Source organism: Drosophila pseudoobscura, chromosome X, assembly GCF_009870125.1.
Source record: "Drosophila pseudoobscura strain MV-25-SWS-2005 chromosome X, UCI_Dpse_MV25, whole genome shotgun sequence".
Lineage (NCBI taxonomy): Eukaryota > Metazoa > Arthropoda > Insecta > Diptera > Drosophilidae > Drosophila > Drosophila pseudoobscura.
Window position 1 is genome coordinate 33,614,885 of NC_046683.1, and position 22,050 is coordinate 33,636,934.

Below are 22,050 nucleotides of genomic sequence, written 5' to 3' on the forward strand. Positions count from 1 at the left end.
AGAAGATTCGTTGGGAACCCTAATAAAGAGAGCTTGTGAACAATCTCCCGACAAGCCAGAAATTACCAAGACAGGCCCATGCGTTTCGAGATCAGATCGTTTAGCCGGCCATCATTTCGGCCACCAGCACATTTTATGTGGGCAAAATTGTCGCACAGCTAGCAGCTAAGGAATGAATTACCAATAATTACACCACCCAATTCACATTTCTTTGCACTACAAACGATTGCCATTATTTACAGCGGTAGAATCACTGTGCACGAATAATAAAAGTACAGAGTGAGAGCGCAGGTAAAAAGGGAGAGCAGACAGCAGAGCGAGCCCGACAATCAGAAGCACCGGCAATAATTCAGAGCAGATGATCCAACGAAGTGCAGGAAACGAGCAGTAAACTCACCAAAGCAGAGACAGCAGAGAATAGTCTACAAAGAGGGAGCGTACAGGCCATTCAGAGAGAGTGAGAGCAAAAATGCGAGCAGCAGGCCCGCTTATGCTCACGAGAGAGTGTAGGCGATGCAAACGTTGCTGCGATAACGAAAAGCAGACTGAGCAAAAAACAATAACAAATTGCCTGCATTTGTTTATAAACGAAACACTGGTGATTAACACAAAGTAAAATCAAATTAAAGAGATGCGATGATATATCAAAACAAAGTCACAATATTGTTGTATGATATGTAAGCAAAGGGCGGAGAATGCAGGAGCAAGAAAAAAACACAACCGGCTTAAGCAAGAGCTAGAAGCGAATTGATTTTTATTTTTTTCGCTTTAAATAAAACTGAAAAGTAATTTATGGCTTCTGTGGTAGAATGTTCATTATACCCGATACTCAAAATGAGTATAGGGGTATATTAGATTTGTGATGAAAATGGATGTGTGTAAACTTAAAATCACGACGTTATAAAAAATTTGAAGAAGTCGTTTCTCCTAATTCTCATTCTCGCTATGTAATAGCTCTGTACTTGCAACATCTCTGCAAGTCATTTATATCACAAACTCAGCATGGATTTCTACAGCGGCGATCAACCACCACGAACTTGTTAGAGTGTACCTCTTTCATTATTAACCTCAATTAACCTGGATCAAGAACCTCTTAATTTGTAGACGGGTGCAATCGTAGTGGGGCACCACATTCCTTGAGTCCTGTCGCCACTACTGTGGAATCTGGTGGTCAACGACCTCATCAAGAGATTTGAAAGGAAGGCCCCAAAAATAACAGCTTATGCAAATGACATAAGCATACTTATTACGGGTGTATGTCCATCGACCCTCAGCTCCTTAATGGAACGTAGACTCAGGGAGAGACGTGAGTGTGCGGAAGAGGTAGGACTCAGTATCAACGCGGACAAGACGGACCTCATCCTCTTTACCAAGAGGTACAAGGTACCGATATGGACCCCCCTGAAAATGGACCAAACTAGGCTGACCCCAAAAGCACATGTGAAATACCTAGGCTCAGTACTGGACAGCAAGCTGGCATGGAAACCCAAGGTAGTGGAAAGTGTGAAGAAGGCCACATGGGGCCTGTCACCTGCTCTAATGCACTGGATCTACATCTCGGTGGTGGGACCAACTGTGCTGTATGGAGCCTTTGTCTGGTGGCAAGCTACTGAAAAAGAGGACATACCATAAGCTTATGGAAAAGACTCAGCGACAGGCTCTGCTCTGTATTACAGGGGCGCTGAGGTCAACCCCAACAAAAGCACTCGAAACTGTACTTGGAATCGACCCACTGGACATTCACGCTCGTCTGATTGCAAAAAAGGCAGCACAGCGCCTAATCGAATCAGGAAATATGTCGCCACAAAGATACGGGCACAGTTCAATTGGCAGGGATATGACCAGATCCACTAATTACATGATCCCCCAAACTTGCCTCGACATCAAAAATATCTCATGTCTAACCGAAGGACCCGAAGACTGGAAAAAGGGAAGGGACCAAGTTGAACACCTCATCATATATACGGACGGCTCCAAGATGGACGGAGGAGTAGAAGCGGGCTTATTCTGCACAGACCCTGAGATAAGGCTGTCGTATAAGCTACCGAACCGATGCAGCATATTTCAGGCGGAAGTTTTCGCCATCAGGAAAGCAGCAGAGGTCGCTCAGCTTATAGAGCGTTCGCGGTCAGTTCTAGAAGTGTCTTGGCGAGCAGAGAGGCACTAGATACCCTAAACAGGACAAATTCAGTGCGGATCTATTGGGTTCCCAGCCACCAAGGCATCAAAGGAAACGATGTGGTGGACGTACTAGCTAAGGAATGCGTCGGGCTTGAGAATAAGAGAACCGAGAACGTGCCTGTCTCCCTTAGAATGCTGCAAGGCGATCTAGAGAAGCAGGCTAGATCACAAATTGAAAGCAGGTGGAGAAGTACCACCGCCTGCAGAGCCTCGAAAATCATGTGCAAAGAACGCAACGACTAACTCAGCCACTACCTACTGCATCTACCACTAAAGAACTTTAGATTGTTAGGGGGAATACAAACAGGTCACTGTCTGTATTGTCTGTCTAAACCATTCCCTTCTACCACAACCTCTCAACCGCCCAACCTCCTGAGATGGATTTCTAGCTATCTTTGTTTCAGGTCTCAAAGAATCCTCTTCAAAAACTCCCTCTCTTCACCAGTAAAGGTTTCTTCGGGAGTACCACAGTACCACACTCTTTATTAATGACTTGCCTTCGGTAGATCGTCCGGCTATGGTGCCCTCAGTAAAAATTACACCAGAACCGTATGGAAACATTACGGAAAAACTTTTTACTCTTTTCTCTGCGGTTCATTAACTGGGATGCGGGTGTGAGATTGGGATCTTAATCTAGTAGCCTGCTATTATTAAGCCTCCCATCTTTAGTTAGTCGTAGAAAAATGCTTGGTGACGTAGATAGCCCTGATCTGTTGAGCCGCATAAACTTCACGATTCCTATTAGAGTCACTAGAAACCGTTGTCTCTTCCACTTTTTAGATCGAATTATTCCTTGCATTAACCGTTTAGGGTCTTATGCTCAGATTAGAATTCCCTCTACCATATTATATCCACCACTATAATCTAATATTTACTACTCGTATACCTTTCTCGTAATTAGTAATTGTATTGGTATTTACATTTTGGCTGCATGCTTAGTTCTCCTAGTAATGCTTAGATCTAATTTCGTACTAATTTAGATCGGTTCGGCTAACGCGTCGCGCGTCATGCGGCAGCGCTCCTCGGTCGGTAGGTCGGGAGGAGGGCTGTCTTTTGCCTGGCATCCGCGCGTAACAGCCTTCTGCAGGTGTCATACGGGCGTCTTGACGGTGCAGTAATTGCATCGCCTCTTTAAAGATGAAGTTATTGCATGTCAACGTCCAATATATAATGTAAATAAATTATTTTTTAAAAGTATTTTTAAAAATAACATTTTTTCACAGGGTGTAGCTTTGTGGTCCCTTAAGCGAAAAAGATAAAAATCATGGATAATCATTATTTTTCAGTTTTATTTTTTTTTTATCAAGAATAATGATGTCTAAGTCTAAGTTTTATCAAATTACTCAAAAATAATGATTATCAATGAAGAAAAACATAAAAAAATGGTATATAATCTTTACCAAGTAATTTTTATTATATAACTTATAATGATTACGGTCCCTGATATAAAATGGATTAATTATTTTTTCAAATTATCTTCCTTATTAAGCTTTTAATTTTATTTGATCTTGAGCTTTGTAAGAATAAAAATGTTCCACAAACTCGCTGACTGCAATATTACTAATCTATTGGGCTTAAGCTTACATACCATTCAACAACAACAAACCGTTTCAATATTATTATGATTCCGTGCATTGACTATTCGCTCAAAAATGTTTATATTTTTTTAATAACAGGGGTTCACTTGCATTCACTATTTTTTCCATATCCAAAATGTCTTTCAACGATGGTATTGTCGAGCCTGTTAACTTGAATAAAGGGCACACAGACATAGTCATGGAAAACGAGGGAGAACGTTGTAAGTTGCTGCTGCGACCACAACTCTACATTTATACCCGATATATAGTCAGTATGGCTACGTTGAGCGACAACGAGTGCGTGCGGGAGAGACAGAAAACGTGTCAGAACATGTCGTCGGGCACTGCGTAGCCACTGCAAATTGATTTGTTACTTTGACTATAATAACGATGCGATCTGATCCAGATTCGGCAATCTCGTAGATATGGTCATTCTTTATGATTGTACGTTTATAGTTTTCTTGTATCTTTAATATTGTGGATGCCACAGATTTTCGTCCTTTGTGTGGGAGAAGGGAATGGGGCGACATTTTGAAATACACATGAAACAGTGAGATCTAACAGGAGTAAGGATACCAAATTTTGTTGCTCTGGCCTTAAAAGGCTCTAAGATCTGTGGATGCCACACAATTTCGCCCTTTGCAGGGCGAAAGGGGGTGGGGCGAATTTTTGAAATACACTTGTACAGGTTCGATATCACAGGAGTGTGGATATCAAATTTGGTTGCTCCAGCTCTTATAGTCTCTGAGATCTAGGCGAGGCCGACCATGAGAGAGACAGAGCGAGAGAAAATTAAATTGTTTTCATAATTCTGGCTAGAATAATACGATCTGGTGCAGATTCTGCATTCTATACGATTCTACGTTTTTTTGTTTTCTCGTATCATTAAAATTGGTGATGCCACAGATTTTCGTCCTTCGTTGTGGCCGAAGGGGGCGGGGCGAAGTTTTGAAATACACTTGTAACAGTGACATATCCCTGACGTCTGGGTACAAAATGTCGTTGTCTGAGCGCTGAGCAATAGGCGCTCATAGGGACGGACAGACGAATAGACAGACATGGCTCAATCGACTCATCTATTGATGCTGATCAAGAATATACCTACTTTATGGGATCAGAAACGCTTCCTTCTTGACGTTACACACATCCATTTGCACCACAAATCTAATATACTCCTATACTCATTTTGAGTATCGGGTATAATTATGAACAAAAATCATATACTCATAGGGCGGTCTTCAACCGCCAAATACGAGTCTTGGCTAGATGATTGTGTAAAAACTGTATCTAAAAAAAGTGTATTGGTATGAATCCTTCAAGATGATCCTTATGCATCTGCAAAAAATTGAAGTGCAGCAGCTTGTTTCCTTAAGTCTGGTACTTATGTTATACTAGCGGGCCCAGCGAAGTTACACAGTGCTACATTGTGGTTGCATGGATGAAAAATGAAGAGCCAAAAAAAGCATACATACATACGTACTCTTTACAAAGATTTGTTGTTTGCGTAGGTGTAAAGTCGGGAGTACTCAACATTACGTTCCCATTTACGTCATCTTAAGTCATTCATCTCCCCTTCCCGTCGTTGCCGAATTCCTGTCATTTGCAGTTGATTGTCTCATCCGCCGTAGCCAAATTAGCACAATCTACAGTTTATCGTCTCCCGTTGCATCGGTTGCCGATTTCCCGCCATCTTCAGTTTTAGTTTCTGTTGATCGTCTTCCGTGCTCTACTGCTATATTAGAAAACCGTCTTTTTCTTTGTTGGTAGTGTGACGACCTCAAACAAATTTGAGCTAACATTGGCTCTATTTAAACAGATACACGTTGATCTGTAATGACATCCCAATTATCAACATACTTGATACTTATGTAACCGTGAAGGTGGGTATTTTACTGACGCAAGATATTCCTTTAAGCTGATTATATTGTTTTTTTCTAAATTTAAGATCAATAAATTTTCAAGTTTTCAATATCTTTGTGCATGCATGCACATAAAACTGTAACCTATACTAATGTAACTATACTGCTTATAGTGCATTGCTTCGCCCTTTTCTCAGTCAAAATATTCGTTGAACGGTCAGCATTACTACTCGCAGTAAAAATTTTTGTTATCGTAAGCCAGTTAGAATTGTCATCCAACGTTAGATCAGAGGTTCGATCAGATGTTAGATCAACAGATCAGAGGCATGACTTACAGGCATGTCTTTACACCTAATGCGATTATATTCCCAGATATTACAAAATTTGAGCGTCGAAATGAGTTCAGTCATACATATGCTTACATTGCATGTACATTTTGACACACTACTCGTAGTTCACGGCCACGTCCCCTAACTTTGTAAATTAAAACATCGAACAATAAAACCCTATGTTAAAATCTAACAACGGAAAAATCTTCTTCACAAATGCAACAGATCAGAGGCATGACTTGCAGGCATGTCTTTATACCTAATGCGATTATATTCCCAGATATTACAAAATTTGAGCGTCGAAATGAGTTCAGTCATACATCATCCTGTGCATTTTAGAGAAATGAGAGTGGTCTTGGTCCCAAGGCCTATGTATGTAGATATATAAATAGATATAGATGATTCCATATTATCAGATACTCCTTAGCCACAATCGGCGAATTGGCTATTACACAATGTAACCTTGAAATCAAAACCCACTTTTTCTGATAGACTTGGGGCTGCGAGGTTTTTTTTATTTGCCTTTTGTTGGTTCGGATTGTAAAAATCTATGTGTAACATAGTACTCAAGTAATGCCAACAAATAGAAAGCTCAATTTAAAATTGTTGGATGGTCAGGAAACGTTGGTTTCATTCCTGGTAAAAAACGCTTCTAGTTTGTTATATGGTGTTAATAAGGCGAGCTAATAACTTATAATATATTTTGTAGTATAATACGAAAATACGCGCTCCATTTTTCTATTTTCCGTCCGATTCTATAGTTAGCGGTTGTTTCCTTACTTACAGATAGATCGCCACCATAAAACGGATGAATGACGAATGTCTCGTTTCCAATGTGTATGACGCCACTCACTCCGTTGCAAGTATGGAAGGCAGCGCTAGCACCTGGATAGTCCTTCACGGTCCCATGGTAATAACAGTGTTCGATATCCTAAAAAAGACATGACAATTTTATTTATTACGAAATTTAATAAAAAAGCGCTTGAGTATATTTACAAAAATTCCGTTGACTACACATTTAAAACCAGAAAGGAAGTTAGTGTTCAGGGGCGAGCCTTTGAACTTGCAGCTTGATTGTTCCAAGCTTAGCCACATAATATAAAGATCTAATTTATATAATATTAAATTGGGTTATGCACATATGTATGTATATATATATATACATACATACATATACTTGTCGACAATTGAATAGGACACACCATTAGGTCAGTTTTCTATCACACGCTGCTTACAAACCAAGCACGTTATATTTATATTTATATTTCAATTTATATTTTAAACTCAAGTATATTTTGTGATTGTAATTTTACCAAACTAAACATTTAGTTCAAATGCTTAAAGTATTCCGAAAATTATCAAAAACCCAACACCGCTATTTCAACGATAACAACAATCACAATATAAAACGCTGTCCTGCTAGCCGCGGACAATAACAGCATACAATCAAAAAAGAAAAAAACCAAATAAATAAACGAGGAACTCATTGAAACTACTGACTCATATTCTTTTTCACCCATTCATCCCACCCTTCACATCTCCACACACACAACAGTCTCTCTTTGACTTTGACGAAGACGAGAACGCTGACTGGAATCTTTTGATAAATCTCTTTCAAGTGGCGGGCCTCACATTATTATGTTATTGCTCCGCAATCGAAAAGCGACATCGAGAGTCATAATGGTCGCGGTCTGTGAGGCCCGCCCAATTAACATCTTTAACATACATACCTGCAAAAAAAAAAACTAAACTCACTTTTATCTTATAGTTATAAGATGTCTCTATCAATTATATATAACCGGCTTGTTTAATAACTTACTGGACTTGCAGGTCCTAATTAAAGACCACAACCCTGACTTAATTGCTCTCCAAGAAACCCATTTAAAATACCCCGTCACATATTGTCTCCTTCACATATCCACAATTCACTACTTAGAAACTTACAGATATAAGTTCAAGCAGAAGAGCCCCAAAAATTATAGTAGGTGACCTAAACGCGTGGAGCCCTATTTGGGGTTCTGGCAAATCCAATCAGAGGGACTCTTCTTATAGAAAATATATTGATCTCCCATAACCTAAGCTGACTTAATAACGGCATGCCTACTTAAATTTCCACCCATCAAACATTTACACACCTTGATCACTCAATGTGTTCTTCCCATCTTGTTCCAGTATATTCTCCTTCACACTCAATAACATCTATTCAGGAGCTGGTCTTTCTTTAGAGAAATGCAAAATGCTGCACATAAGTATGTATGTGCAAAACATAATTACAACCCTTTAGATATAGATGTAAATAACAACCAAGTAATACACACTAATACTTTAAAAATTCTTGGCCTTATGATACTATGCTGCACTACATTTCCGCTGTGAGCCCCTTTTTTTGGGCTTTATAATTGTTTAAATTTTAACATTTTTTTTAGGTTTCTTTATATGCTCTTTCTTGTTTTCGTTTGGTTTCTATCTGCTTGTGAGCTGTGTGTGTTTTTATCTATTTGTGTTGTGTTATGTCAAACCGTGTTAAATGTAAAGAAAATTTAAAATTTTGTATTGTCAGACCGTGTTATCTAAAAACCGTGTAAAAACCGAATAAAGTGTTTCAAAGTTTTAACTTTCAAAACTCGGGAAAAGTAAAAAAAATTTGTTGTGCTTTCATATTTTTCTTGTAAAAGAGCTAAGGTGCAGCCGTTTCACCAAACCTTTAAATGACGAAATTTACCGTATATAATAACATTCGTCACCGTTGCTTATCGTCGTAGTTGTTGCGTGTTTTTTTTTCGTTTGGCGCGCTTGATCCTACCGATCACCATGTGACGCTACCCTGTATTCGTCGTATGTATCGGTTTGGCGTCAGTAGGATCCAACTAGTAATTAGGACAATCGTACCTCGTCAATCAATACGAAATTCGATATTTAGTCGTCGATCCGTGAGGATCGTTGCAAACGTACGCAAACACACAACATATACAAATACTCAGAGTTTCAGCGGTGAATTCTTTCGTTTTCGCTTGTCACCATTACTGTTCATTGTTGTTATTGTGTGTGCCAAGTGACGCGATGCTCTACATTAGTCGTGTATATTGGTTTTTTGACCTCGTTACCTCGTCCAACTAACTTTTTTTTACCACTTGGCAATTAAAATTATTATTTAAATCGGCCTTTCGTGGTCAGTCGATTGAAATGATCAGTGAGTTAGTTGTGCATTGAAAATAAATATGACCCCAAAAACCAATTATGTCAAAGGAATTCGGCGATTATCGGACCGATTACAAGCTGGGAATATGGCGCTTTGGAGCCGATTAGGAAGTACTTTCAATCGTAACCAAGGCAAAATTAATATCGTTAATATGCGCATTGAAAATAGAATGTGTAATGAGTCGTTTAGCGAACGTTGCAAAGTCGCCTGAAAGTAGGCGCCCTCCTTTCCTTTCTTCATGTCTAATGCGAAGGGGAAAGGCGAGCTTTAAACTTGGGTACATTGAGTTAGGCATAATCCAGGGACAGTGTTTCTGAAAACAGCTTTACGTAGTAGGGGAATCCTAGCTTTATATGTGTACAGCTGGTTGAAGGAATTTTATGTGCTGACGATCGGTACAGCTGCGAGGGGGGGGGGGGGGGGGGAAACAATGACCGGTGATGGGCCTAAAGAGGTAGCGGTCACACGCATGGCGTCCTCAAGCGGCAACCAAGGCGCACTCAAGGCGGACAGCTGTCAAGGTCGAATGACAGGGTACAGGCAAAGAGGAGAAAAAGCTGACACCACGTCGCCCGAGAGTTTCCGGTTCTGGGTCTTTCTTTCTTCTGTTGGTCAGCAAGGCATTAAGTTTAGTGGCGCTCTCCGTATACACAGAGGAATAATTGATAAATTGGTGATATATCCACCCACCCCCAAAAATTCTTGGTGTGATTTTTATGCACAACTTAATCAGGGGTGACATAAACAGCCCTGATTTGTTGAGCCGCATAAACTTCACGATTCCTATTACTACAAATTTTACACCGTTGCTCCTTGTACTTTGTAGTTCGAATTATTCCTTGCATTCACCGTTTAGGGTCTTATGCTCGGATTATAATTCACTAAGCCATATTATATACACCACTATTCTCTTCCTCTTTTTAAATTACTTATCCTAACACACCTTTCTAGTAATTGTAGTGGTATTTATTTTTTGAATGCATGCCTAGTTCTCTTAGTACCTTTAGTGCTAATTTTCCTCGAATATTAGTCTAACAGCTCTCTTTCCTGCATGCTCGCGTAACAGCCTTCTGCTAATTTCAGACGGGCCACTTGACGGTGCAGTAATTGCATCGCCTCTTGCCTCTTGTCAACGTCTAAGAATTCGAAAAAAGAGAGGATTTATAAAAGTAGAATTGGCCCACAGTTTTACATCCCCTAGTTCTTGGGGAGACCGCAGTTCTCAATCGTACGTTCTGACGTTCGTTTTTTTATACCCGATACTCAATATGAGTATTGGGTATAGAGTATAGAGTATATTAGATTTTTGGTGAAAGTGGATGTGTGTAACGTCAAGATGGAAGCATTTCCGACCCCATAATGTATATATTTAAAGATACGAGAAAACAAAAAAACGTAGAATCGTATAGAATGACAATATCTTTTAGACTGCAGAATCTGCTCCAGATCGTATTATTATTATAGTCAGAATGATGAAAACACACACAATGAGGCACGATCAGGCCCGTAAGAATAAACTCTCGATGGTGTGACGACTTCACGCGGTGGTGAAACTCCCTTTGAGGGAAAATACTGATGGAGATAATCATCTTTCGCATGCGTGTTTGGTGCCCACAATATCGCATACCATTTCCCTCTAGCCTGAAACATTTTTATTTCCTTATCTTTATTCATTTTCCAAATTTATAATATAATAAGCTCTTTTATATTTTTAAGTAACTTGAAACTTATAAGTACATTGATCAACATCTACCCTTACCTATAATCATAATTTCTTAAGTTAGCTTCCCATAGTCTCACATTGCGGATTTGAATACTCAGAAATTAATTAATATTAGAAGATGAATATAATGAAATATACCTATATTTCGGGGTTCTTCCGTGAATAAACTTAATTTAGGTGCGGACCCGCACCTGAGCTTAGGCAGCAGACTCTTACCGGAACGGTTTTGGGAGGGATCTCGTTTGCTGTATGCCGCTTATCGCATGCAGCCCAAGACCGAACATCGCCTAGTACCCACCCCGATCTGACTGCAGTTCTTTTCCTCTCGCTTTATCCATCTGTTTTGCCCGCTGTACCGAGGTTCCCCTTTCCCCAAACCGCATTCCTTTGTACGCAAACTTTCGTACTTGTTGGTGATCAATGAGAAAAATAACCGACGGCATATTCCCCCATAAGCCAGCCCAGCCGGCCAGGGCAAAGCCGGAAAGCGCACGGTTAAACTAACACCTCTGTACGGTGAGGCTTGTAGCTGCTGTGAGAAGGCCTAGGATTTTTGGGGTCCGCCGAAAATTAGGCACCGTCTATCGAGTGGAAAGAGAAAATTCTCTCTAACAGTTGGCAACGAGGGTCTGGGATCAGAGAGCGGGTCAGAGCCAGGTCAAACTTCCTCGTCGAAAGGAGAGCGAAGTCGACGTTCAACAAGAAGAAGTTCAACACTCCAAGCTTGGTCGACAGCGTCAAGTGGTGTTCAACAAGTACCCTCTAAAGTGGCAGTTTGATTACATTATTAAAAAAAAAAGATAGAAACCCATTAAAATCAGTAAAAAAAAAAGTGAATTATATCCCAGGCAGTGAGGCGTTATCTAGTGATATACACACTTTCGACGGGCACCCGTTTGGGTAAGTTGAGAAAAAAAAACAGCCAAGCGCAAGTGTATAAATGTGTGTTCCATGCGTCTGCAATTTGCCCTAGGCTGGAGTTTGGAGGAGTCTCGTCTTCCGCGACAACCAGCTGCAATTTACAGAAATTCGCCGGAGCGTTGGGTCGTCACTCACTTCGCCTTCGAGCAAGAGAGAAGGCCAACTAGTGCCCGGCAGACGGCAGCCGCGTCGGCTTATTGCATGGCTCCGCGTATGCGTCCATACCCCGTGCGTAGGGGAGGAGGCCGAGAAAAAATAAGTGTTCTGCGGATAGTGGAAATTAGTGGCAGAGCAAAGCAGAAATTTGTCACCGAAATCCAGCCAGCTCCAATAGAACACAAAATATGATAAAACAAAAATAGCATAGCACAGCCTACGCTCTAAGCATTTTTTCAGCCGGTTCTTTTTATTGTCCCCCTTCAGTTAGGCTTCTTTCTCTCTCTATCTCTTTCCTTCTTTCTCCACCTAACTTTGCCTCTTAAGCCGAGCCCCCACACACCGGTGCTCGATAAGTACCGGTGATCCGCAAAGAGGAATGCGAAACTGAGCGCAGAGGAATGCGAAGGGGCATGAGGGACGGGGAGAAAAGAGATAGAGAATCACAGTTAAACTTAGCTCGACCTGCCTGAGCCTTGTGTGTGCTCAGGGCGAATTATGTGTTCTTTTTTTTACTTTTCAGAAACCCAAATCGGAATCGCTTCGTCGATGGAGGTTCCTGTAAGTCGTTTTTTAAATTAAATAAATAAATTATCTTCCACCTTTTTGCGTGGCGGCTGGCGAAAATCCTCTAGCTGAACCCTCCACGAGGGTGCCGGCTGGGCAATGGACACTGCATTACCACGGACAAGGGTAATGCACTGTCGCTTGCTCTGTCCGGTGTAATACAGTGTCTAGCTAAGGCTATGGTCCGGCGTCTTCCCGATTCAAAGTCGGGGGAAGCGAACCAGGGCCATGGCTAGAGGTGCCTGGCGGTCAGGCCTAAAACGCTAGGGGGTGGTCCCCCCGAAAAATATTAACCAGTATGGACCCTCGGGCCAAATATAGAGGCGAAGATGTCAACCCAAACGTCGGTGGGAAGCGTGACTGCTACCACCGGCGTGCACGGGGAGGAGCAATCCTCTCTGCGTGTCGCCAGCGGTCACACCTCAGACTTGGCGGGAGCAGGCCAAGTCAGTTGTAAAGCTACTGCCACAACAACAGCAACAACAAAAACAACTCACTCCGCAGCCTGCAAGTTGAGCCGCACAGATGCCGTAGTCGACACAGACACGGATCTGGAGAGCGTGCTCTCTCTGAGCAGGACGGAGGAAGAGAGCCTTCTCCGCTCGCCGGAACCAGGCACCAGCTGGCACCCACCAAGGAGGGGATGAAGGCCAAATCACACTACAAAGCGGCCCTCAATATCAAAAGCCGGCTGCAAGGTCAAGCTAGCCTGGGCCGAGCAGAGAGTAGAGGAGGGCCGGCTACATTACGCTCAGATGCCACAGATAAGGGCGTCGAATGGCGAATATGCCAATAAGGTGGATTAGATGATGGTTACCAAAAGACAACGCTCGACTGAGAGTGGCATCAAGGACACTCCGGTGAGCAAGCGGCAACGCGGGCACAAGAGTGCAACCCATCCACCGAATTCGACGAAGAAGCCAAGCTCAAAGATCGTGGCACTAATTGACAGTAGCGATGAGAACGGCAGGATGACAGCAGCACAGTGGAAGCTGGTGCATGCGCGTCTTTTTTGCGCAGATGAATAAGTTGAAACAACGATCCAACCCTAAGTTGGCTGACGCGTACGGTCTGCCAACTGGAAGCGGGAGGGGACCAACTGGAAATGAGGGGGCCAAGCTGGAGGTCGTGGACAGGCAACTCAGTGTCCAGACTAAAGTCCTCAAATCACAATCTGTTGTATTCAACATCGGTAAAAAGGAACAGAGCCGCCGTACTCGTACGGAAAGGAATCTAAGCTTATCTTATGCCTCATTACAGCACGGATGACCTGACGGTTGTGATGCTGGAAAGTGAGGAAAAGCGCCTTCTGGTGGCTTCCTGCTACATGGCTCACGACAGACCCGCACCACCCGACGAACTCAGGAGCCTGGTGACAGAAGCCGGTACCAAAAACTATCAACTCGTCATCGGGACGGATGCCAATGCCCACCACAATGTGTGGGGAAGCACCGACATCAATGATAGAGGTGAGTCACTCTTAGACTTTATACTAGTAACTAATCTATATATAGCAAACGTCGGGGAGGAGCACACCTTCGTAGGTCCGACCTCATCCAACGTGCTAGACCTAACACTTGCAACGGGAAACAGTACTACGGTATCTAGCTGGAGGGTCCTTGAAAGACCCTCCTTCTCAGATCACAAGTACATTCAGTTTAAGTGCGATTTCAAACATTCTTCGAAGGTCATAGTCTATAGAAGCCCCCGGAATACAAACTGGGAAAAGTTTAAAAAGACAGTTACTTCGAAGCTCGCGAGTCCGGGCACAGTGAAATCCGCGGAGGACATAGAGAAGTCTCTAGAGACCCTATCCAACGCCGGGAGCCGGGCAACGGCAACGTTGACATGCGATGCAATTACTACACCGTCAAGTGGCCCGTCTGAAACCAGCAGCAGGCTGTTACGCGAGCATCCAGGAAAGATAGCTGTTAGACTAATATTCGAGGAAAATAAACACTTAACTCATTAAGAGAACTAGACATGCATTCAAAATACAAATACCACTACAATTACTAATTACTAGAAAGGTGTTTAAGGAGTATTAATTTAATAAGAGAAAGAGAATTAGTGGTGGATATGCTGCGGCTGAGGGAATTATAATCCGAGCATAAGACCCTCAACGGTTCATGCAAGGAATAATTCGATCTACAAAGTGGAAGAAACAATGGTTCAGCGGCTCAACAGATCAGGGCTGTCTATGTCACCTCTGATCAAGTTGTGCATAAAAATCACACCAAGCATTTCGGTTTACTAATAGCAGTCTACTAGAGTTGGATGGAATTTTCACAGCCGCATACCATTCTGTACTGATTATATACGGTCCTGGTGTACTTTGTACTGAGGGCACATACACATGAGCCATATTCTAAGATCGGACGAACAAGCGAGGTATAGAGTCTTTGTTATATAGGGGTCGTCAAATTCCTTTGACCACCTCTTTATAAACCCAAGCACGCCCATGGCCTTATTTATCATGGTAGAAATGTGTTCAGAAAACTTTAACTTGGGGTCTAACATAACACCAAGATAATCCACCAGGGTATAATTCTCAAGAGAACCACCAAATAGGCTATACGGAGCCAACAAGGGGGTAGAACGGTGAAATGTCATAACTTTGGATTTCGAGGCATTAAGGTGTAACAAGTTTGCACAACACTATGACTGAAAGTTTTTTAGATCGGATTGCAAGCGAGAATGAAATGAAATGTCCTTATACTGGACACACAGTTTAACATGATCCGCATACATAAATACTCGAGAATATGTTAATACCGAAGACAAGTCATTAATAAATAGAGTGAAGAGTAGGGGGCCTACATGGCTGCCCTGTGGTACTCCCGAAGATACCTTTACTGGTGAAGAGAGGGAGTTTTTGAAGAGGACTCTTTGAGACCTGGAACAAAGATAGCTAGAAATTCATCTCAGGAGGTTGGGCGGAAACCCTAAAAGGTCAAGTGTATGCGCTAAAAAGGAACGGTTTACAGAGTCGAATGCTTTACTAAAGTCGATGTAAATAACATCCGTCTGTAAGTAACCTTGAAAGCCTTTAATAATGAAAGAGGTAAACTCTACCAAGTTCGTGGTGGTTGATCGCCGCCTTATAAACCCATGCTGAGTTGGAGATAAAAGTGACTTGCAGAGATGTTGCAAGTGCGGAGTTAAAACCTTCTCAAACATTTTGGGAATAGCGGATAACTTTGCTACCTTTTTTATGGAAAGGAATTATAAACGATTCCTTCCAGATCGGGGGGAAGCAAGAAGAATCAATGGACAGGGTGAATAGTTTAAGCAAGGATCCACCCAGAGCCTCGGCGCAGTATCTGAGTACACAACCTGAAACCCCGTCTGGACCCGGTGAAAACACCGGCTAAACTGCTCGAAGATCATCAAGTAGAGGACATTCATTTAACAAGGGACTGAAAATGCCGTTCGACTTGGGTAAACCGTATGTGTACGGATGTCCAGAGTAGCTTTCCTCAGAATAGGTGGTTGAAAAAATTGGGCAAAAAGATCGGCAATTGCATGATCATTATTTGCCGACGTATTACAAAATGATAGTTTGACCGAGCTATTACATAGTGAGAGTGAGAAGTAGGAGAACAAACTTCTTGAAATTTTTTACAAAGTCTTGATTTTAAGTTTTTTGGGCTAGATAACTCTTTGGTAAACCAAGGGGCTTTTGCAGATCTAGTCGGACAAAAAATGTGCCAAGAGCATTGTAAAAAATGTTTGTGCCTTTTATGACATCAGTGCACAAGTACAAAGCGGACCAATAAAAATCCCTATTGAGGTTATTAAGCTTCGCAAACTCGGATTTGCGAAAGCAGCGGACACGTTCAGGTAGCCTTCTCGACCGATCCAATACAGTTGGTCCCATATCTAGCTACACTTCGAAAGTAGGATGGTAGGCGTCTTCAGGTATAGTGAGCGGAAGGGCTCGGCTTAACGACACTAAGGTCGGATCCGATACAAAGCACAGATCAAGCAATCGACCCAAGGAATTTTTCACAAGATTGTCTTGAGACAGGGGCAGGTCAAGCATCCGTCGACAAAGTCATGTCGTGACATGGGCACTAGGTTACTAGACTCGCTTATCGAAGACCAAACAGCTCCTGGCAAGTTGAAGATGTTAAACAGTGCTAAATGGAATAAAATCGTGTTAAAAATTTTAAATTTTTTATTTTCTAACCGTGCCATTTCCAAACCGTGTAAAAAAAGATCGTATAAAAACAGAATTAGGTTTATTAGTTTTTATTTAAGTATACAGGTATGGCTTGCGAAGACTTGGAAAATGCTTGATTGCATGATTGGTACGACCATGTCGTACAAATGCGAATCAGAAGCTAGCCCCACAGAACTGGATGAGTTAATGAAAATAGTATTAAAAAAATATGAAATATCACTCTAATACAAAATTGTTAACACCATTATTTACGCTTTTTGTTTTTTTTTTTATTTTCAGTTTTTTTTTTGTTCTCTTTAAGTTAGAAACAGCTTTTTTCCGATAAAAAGTTGGCAGCACTGGTCCGAAGCCTGATGAAAGGCACTTAACATAAAATTACCTCAAAATTCTACAGATACATTAATTAAGTTCCTTCAAAGAAACCTTTGCCACAATTTCTGAAATACTTATTCCTAATGGTATCGCTGGCGTGAGGTCGTGAGATGATAGTCGACCCACACGATGCTTTACCCACCCTTCCATGATTTCCAGCTGTGAGAAGGTTCTGGAAATCACTATAATTATCACCTTACCCCATTTCGTCACCAGGTCAATAGGAAATTATAGGTCTATTCAGTACATAAAACTAGACATTTTGCCACAGAATCAGAAAAAAACTAGCAAACAATAGTTTCCCTACCGAAAATAACACAAGTCTTTAATTTCAACCAATGCCTACTACTATCGATGATAAAAAAAAGTTAATTGACTACTGAATTGAAATAAAAAACTTGAATTTATCACTAAAGAATAGCGAGAAAAGTTATAGATATATATAGGTACATATATATAAACGATAGGGTATATGGATATTAGATATAATGAAATTAAAATATATATAAAGAAAAATCAGAAAAAATTATTAAAAGCATCGGACGTCAGACCAGCGATCCGCAATGAAGGTCCAAAACTAAACTTTAATAAAAATTATAAATTTTTTCTTTTTGTGAGGTTCTTTTTCCTTTCGCTGGTATTTGTCGGCTACGTTTTGTATGACACCGCGGAGGCTCGCGAAAAACGCCAACGGCTAATACGCCTAGTCGCCAAAACACAAGAAGTAAAGCCAGGTCAAACCACGATCGCAGCAACAACATCAACAACAGGCGTATAAATAGACGCCGGCTAGAACCAGAGGAGATCTTACGCAAAATCCCGGCCCCTAGTACAGACGTTGTACCAAAAACCATCGTACTAATCTAAGAATTAAAAAGTAGCTTCTTAATTAAAAAATATTCTTAATAAATTGTCTAATCATCTGAACGATATCAAATTGCGTAAGTTCATTCCAACTAGCCGAGGCATCGACACTACCCCACCCCGAGTCCACGCACACCTATGCTATCCAGCAAAATAAATGTAGTTTTGTGACGCAGAGTTAATGAAAGTTACATAGGAATAGAAGGGCTCATAATAAACCCAAAAAAGGATGCTGGCTAATTGTAGTCGGGCGGAGAGAAGAAAACTCTCAGTGAAATAACCCCAATCCAAGGTGACACTGTCATATGCCGAGGGATGCATGGCCGAGGGGGTGCTCGGTCGCTTATATGCGGACTCTGGATACCTGCCGACCTCCAGTTTTAATAAGGCTTCCCGGGGCACGCGGGCTATGCCTCGGGCGACTAACCCCTTCCCGCCTACTCGTGGGACCAAATATGCAAAATTTAAACATTAACACAAAAAACACCGCAAAGGAGCACGGCACTCCTCCTAAAGTGCCGGAGGGAAAAGACCATCCCTCTACAAACGCATCTGGGAAACCAGTGCCCAAAAAGACGGGGAAGGAGACTAAGTCGGTCCACCGTCTCGAGGCAGCAGGCGCTGTGAAGAGAGGACCGAAAAGCCAATCGGGCCAATCCACGTCGGGGGGCCCCAAGGGCGACCCGGTTACCGGGGGGGCGACCATGCAGAGCGATATCGCGGCTGGCGGACCCCTTGGGACCGGGAACCCTTTGACAACCCCGGCAGGCGGCGCCTCTGCCTCCAAAGATAGGCCCAAGTTTCAGGACAAAAGACGTGCGGCCTTCATCCTGGGCACGACGACCCGGTGTTCCTGGCGTCTGCCCAGGGAATCGAATCGCGGCGATGGGCCAAGACAGTCCTGCCCGACTACCAGCCAGCCAAAGCTGGCAAGGCCACAGCCAAGGCCCCAAGCAAGCGGCAACGCTCGGCGGAGGACACCGCCACACAAGTCCAACAGGCCAAGAGGACAAAGACATTGAGCAACCGCTCGTTTGCCGAGGTGGCGAGGGGAAAAACCCTGATTGGAGTCCTAGACAGGGGCTCTAAAGACGGGCAGATCCCTAGGGACAAGTGGCACCTCGTGGAAAACGAGCTCCAAGACCGTTTCCTCCAGGAGTTGGAGGAGAATGGAGGACCACCGCCCAAGTGTGAGGACGCCGGGTGGCACCAAGGCAGGGTGAAAGCCATCGCCTGCCAAGATGCTCGCTCGGCGGCCCTCTACGCGAAGGCGGTAGCGTCGCTCAAGGAGGTCTACCCAGGAGCCCAGCTGGAGGTCGTGAAGTGGGAGGACATCCCCAGCAAGCCGAGGGCCAGAGCGTGGGTCTCGGCGAAGCCTGCAGAGCCGGATAAGATTCTCCGGATTCTGCAGGTCTGCAACCCCCACCTTCCCACAGCCGATTGGAAGGTGGCCAAAGTAGAGGAGAGCAACGGGCAGAGGCGCCAAATTATCCTCGTCCTGAACGAGGAGTCGGTCAGACTTCTCCACGACACGGAGGGCGCTGTGGACTACGGCTACAAGAAAGTAGTCGTAGTACCGTACAAGTCCGACTCCAAAGGCATGCAGCCGACGGTCGAGCCAGACCTGGAGCCCCCGGAGATCCCTAGTATGGAGATCAAGCCTGCGGTGTCAGACGTGGCATCAGTGGTGTCGGATGACATCTTAGATGGTTACGTCTCAGACGTGAGCGATCTCACTAGGGATCTCAAACACATCGGGGTCGCGGAGGAGTTGGACTCTTCGGAGAGCGACCACGACAGGACAATGGTGGAGGTGGACCTCAGGAATGTCACTGATACTCCTGCAGATAAACCTCCACCATTGTAAGGCAGCATGCGCTGCTCTTCTGCTCCACCTAGCCAAGGGTGGAGCCGACATAGTCCTCATTCAGGAGCCCTGGATCCTCGGAAACAGGGTCTCTGGTCTGAGGACTCCTGACTATAAGCTATACGTAGCTGACTCCGCAGGTAAAACTCGCACCTGCATCCTTGCAAAAAGAGATTTGCACTTATTTTTGCTCCCAAATTTCAGCAATGAAGACCAAACAGCAGTGAGCCTCGAAGGCCAGGGGTGCTCACTGAGAATCTGCTCCACGTACATGGGTCACGACCAACCAGACCCCCCTCCACAGGCGCTCAGGGCGCTAATCACAGACTGCGAGGCCAAGGACACCGGCCTAATCGTAGGGTGCGACGCCAACGCACACCACTGCCAGTGGGGAAGCACTGACACCAACGAAAGGGGTGAGTACCTCTTCAACTATTTACTGACCACTCAGATGGTCCTTTTAAATAGGGGGAGTGATCCCACCTTAATTATTAAAAACCGCAAGGAGGTCCTGGACCTCACACTTGCCTCTCACGAGTTACACGGGAACATCGTATCCTGGAGGGTCCTGGAAGAGCACTCCTTCTCGGACCACAGGTACGTGGAAACCGTATTCTCTTTTTCACTACCGAGACCAGCTCAATTTCGTAACCTTAGGCGGACAAACTGGGCTCGGTACTCAGACCATCTCTGTCGTGTTCTCCCTGAGACTCCACCTGAGGAGGAGATCTCCAGGAAAGCCACGACTCATCTTGTTAAACTATTTACCGACGCCTGCAATGAGGCGCTCGATAAATCCTGCCCCTCTAGCAAGAGCAGAGGCCGGAAGAAACCTGAATGGTGGAATCCGAAACTGAGGGAACTCCGGAAAGCCTCCCGAAGACTCTTCAATAAAGCTAAGGCCGAAAACGCTGAGCAGAACTGGGCCGATTACAAGGCCAGTCTGTCAGTTTACAATAAAGAACTGAGGAAAGCCAAACGCGCCTCATGGCGTAAGTTCTGTAGCGACATTGAGAATAACTCGGAAGCCTCGCGCTTGCGCAAAGTTCTCTCGAAGACTACACCCACTCTGGGCTACCTGAAGAACGCCGACCAATCATGGACAACGTCCAGCAATGAGTCGCTAAATCTTCTCCTTAACACCCACTTTCCCGGTTGCGATGAAAACAGACCACACTACATCGCGGCTCCCTCCGTTGCCTCAAGTGGTATCATGAACCTGCTAAGCCAGGAGAACATTTCCTGGGCAATAAAAAGCTTCAAACCATACAAATCCGCGGGACCAGATGGCATCATCCCTGCCCAACTGAGTCACGCTGGACAAAAAGGCACTAGTTGGCTCAAAAGGATATATGAGGGAATCTTCTCCCATGGATATATCCCGGAAACCTGGCTTCATACCAAAGTCGTCTTCATCCCCAAGGCAGGCAAGCCCTCGCACGCTGCCCCCAAAGATTTCAGACCCATAAGTCTATCGTCCTTCCTTCTGAAGACGATGGAACGGCTTTTGGGGATGCATCTCACGGTAAATATTCCGCCTAGTCTATTCTCAGACTCCCAGCATGCCTATCGGAAAGGAAGATCCACCGAAACGGCCCTACACACGATCACATCAATCATAGAAGCGTCCCTCAACTGTAAGGAATACACCCTGGTAGCCTTCCTGGACATAGAAGGCGCCTTTAATAACATCCTACCGACCGCCATCACGAGTGCACTGACGGAACTGGGGGTTGACTCCCGGACGGTGAGCCTGATCGATCAGATGCTACAATGCAGGACGGTTGAGGCATCACTGGGGACGTCAACGTCCACCAGATTTGTCAGTAGAGGCACCCCGCAGGGCGGAGTCCTCTCGCCCCTCCTATGGAACGTGGCAGTGAACGAACTGCTGCGGGAGATAGAGGGGGGTGGCTGCCGCGTGGTGGCGTATGCGGATGATGTTGCTATAGCATTCTCGGGTAAATTCCCGCAGACGCTGTGTGAGTGCCTGACAAGCACTCTCATGAAGATGTCAAAATGAGCAGACAAATGCGGGTAAGGCGTCAACCCGTCTAAAACGGAACTGGTGCTCTTCACTAGGAAGTACAAAGTACCGGCACTGATTCCCCCAAGACTATGTGGGGAAGCGCTAATCTTCAGCAACAACGCCAAGTATCTTGGTCTAATCCTCGATAGAAAGCTCGATTGGAAATTGAGCATAGAGGATAGAGTAAAGAAGGCCACAGTAGCCCTCTATACTTGCAGGA

General features: G+C 43.9%; 1 protein-coding gene across 15 annotated transcripts in view; it reads right to left on the bottom strand.

The window, feature by feature from the left end:
• Window positions 1–22,050, bottom strand: part of mmd (disintegrin and metalloproteinase domain-containing protein mind-meld) — a 557,313-nt gene that overhangs the window by 309,350 nt on the left and 225,913 nt on the right. For 14 of the 15 annotated variants that reach the window (XM_033383140.1, XM_033383136.1, XM_033383138.1 and 11 more), the window contains one exon: window positions 6,731–6,877. In XM_033383140.1, coding sequence (XP_033239031.1) covers window positions 6,731–6,877 — 147 coding nt within the window. Of the gene's footprint in view, window positions 1–6,730; window positions 6,878–6,942; window positions 7,053–7,117; window positions 7,167–22,050 lie in introns of those variants that run through there. The other variant, XM_033383139.1, reaches the window with a different exon arrangement.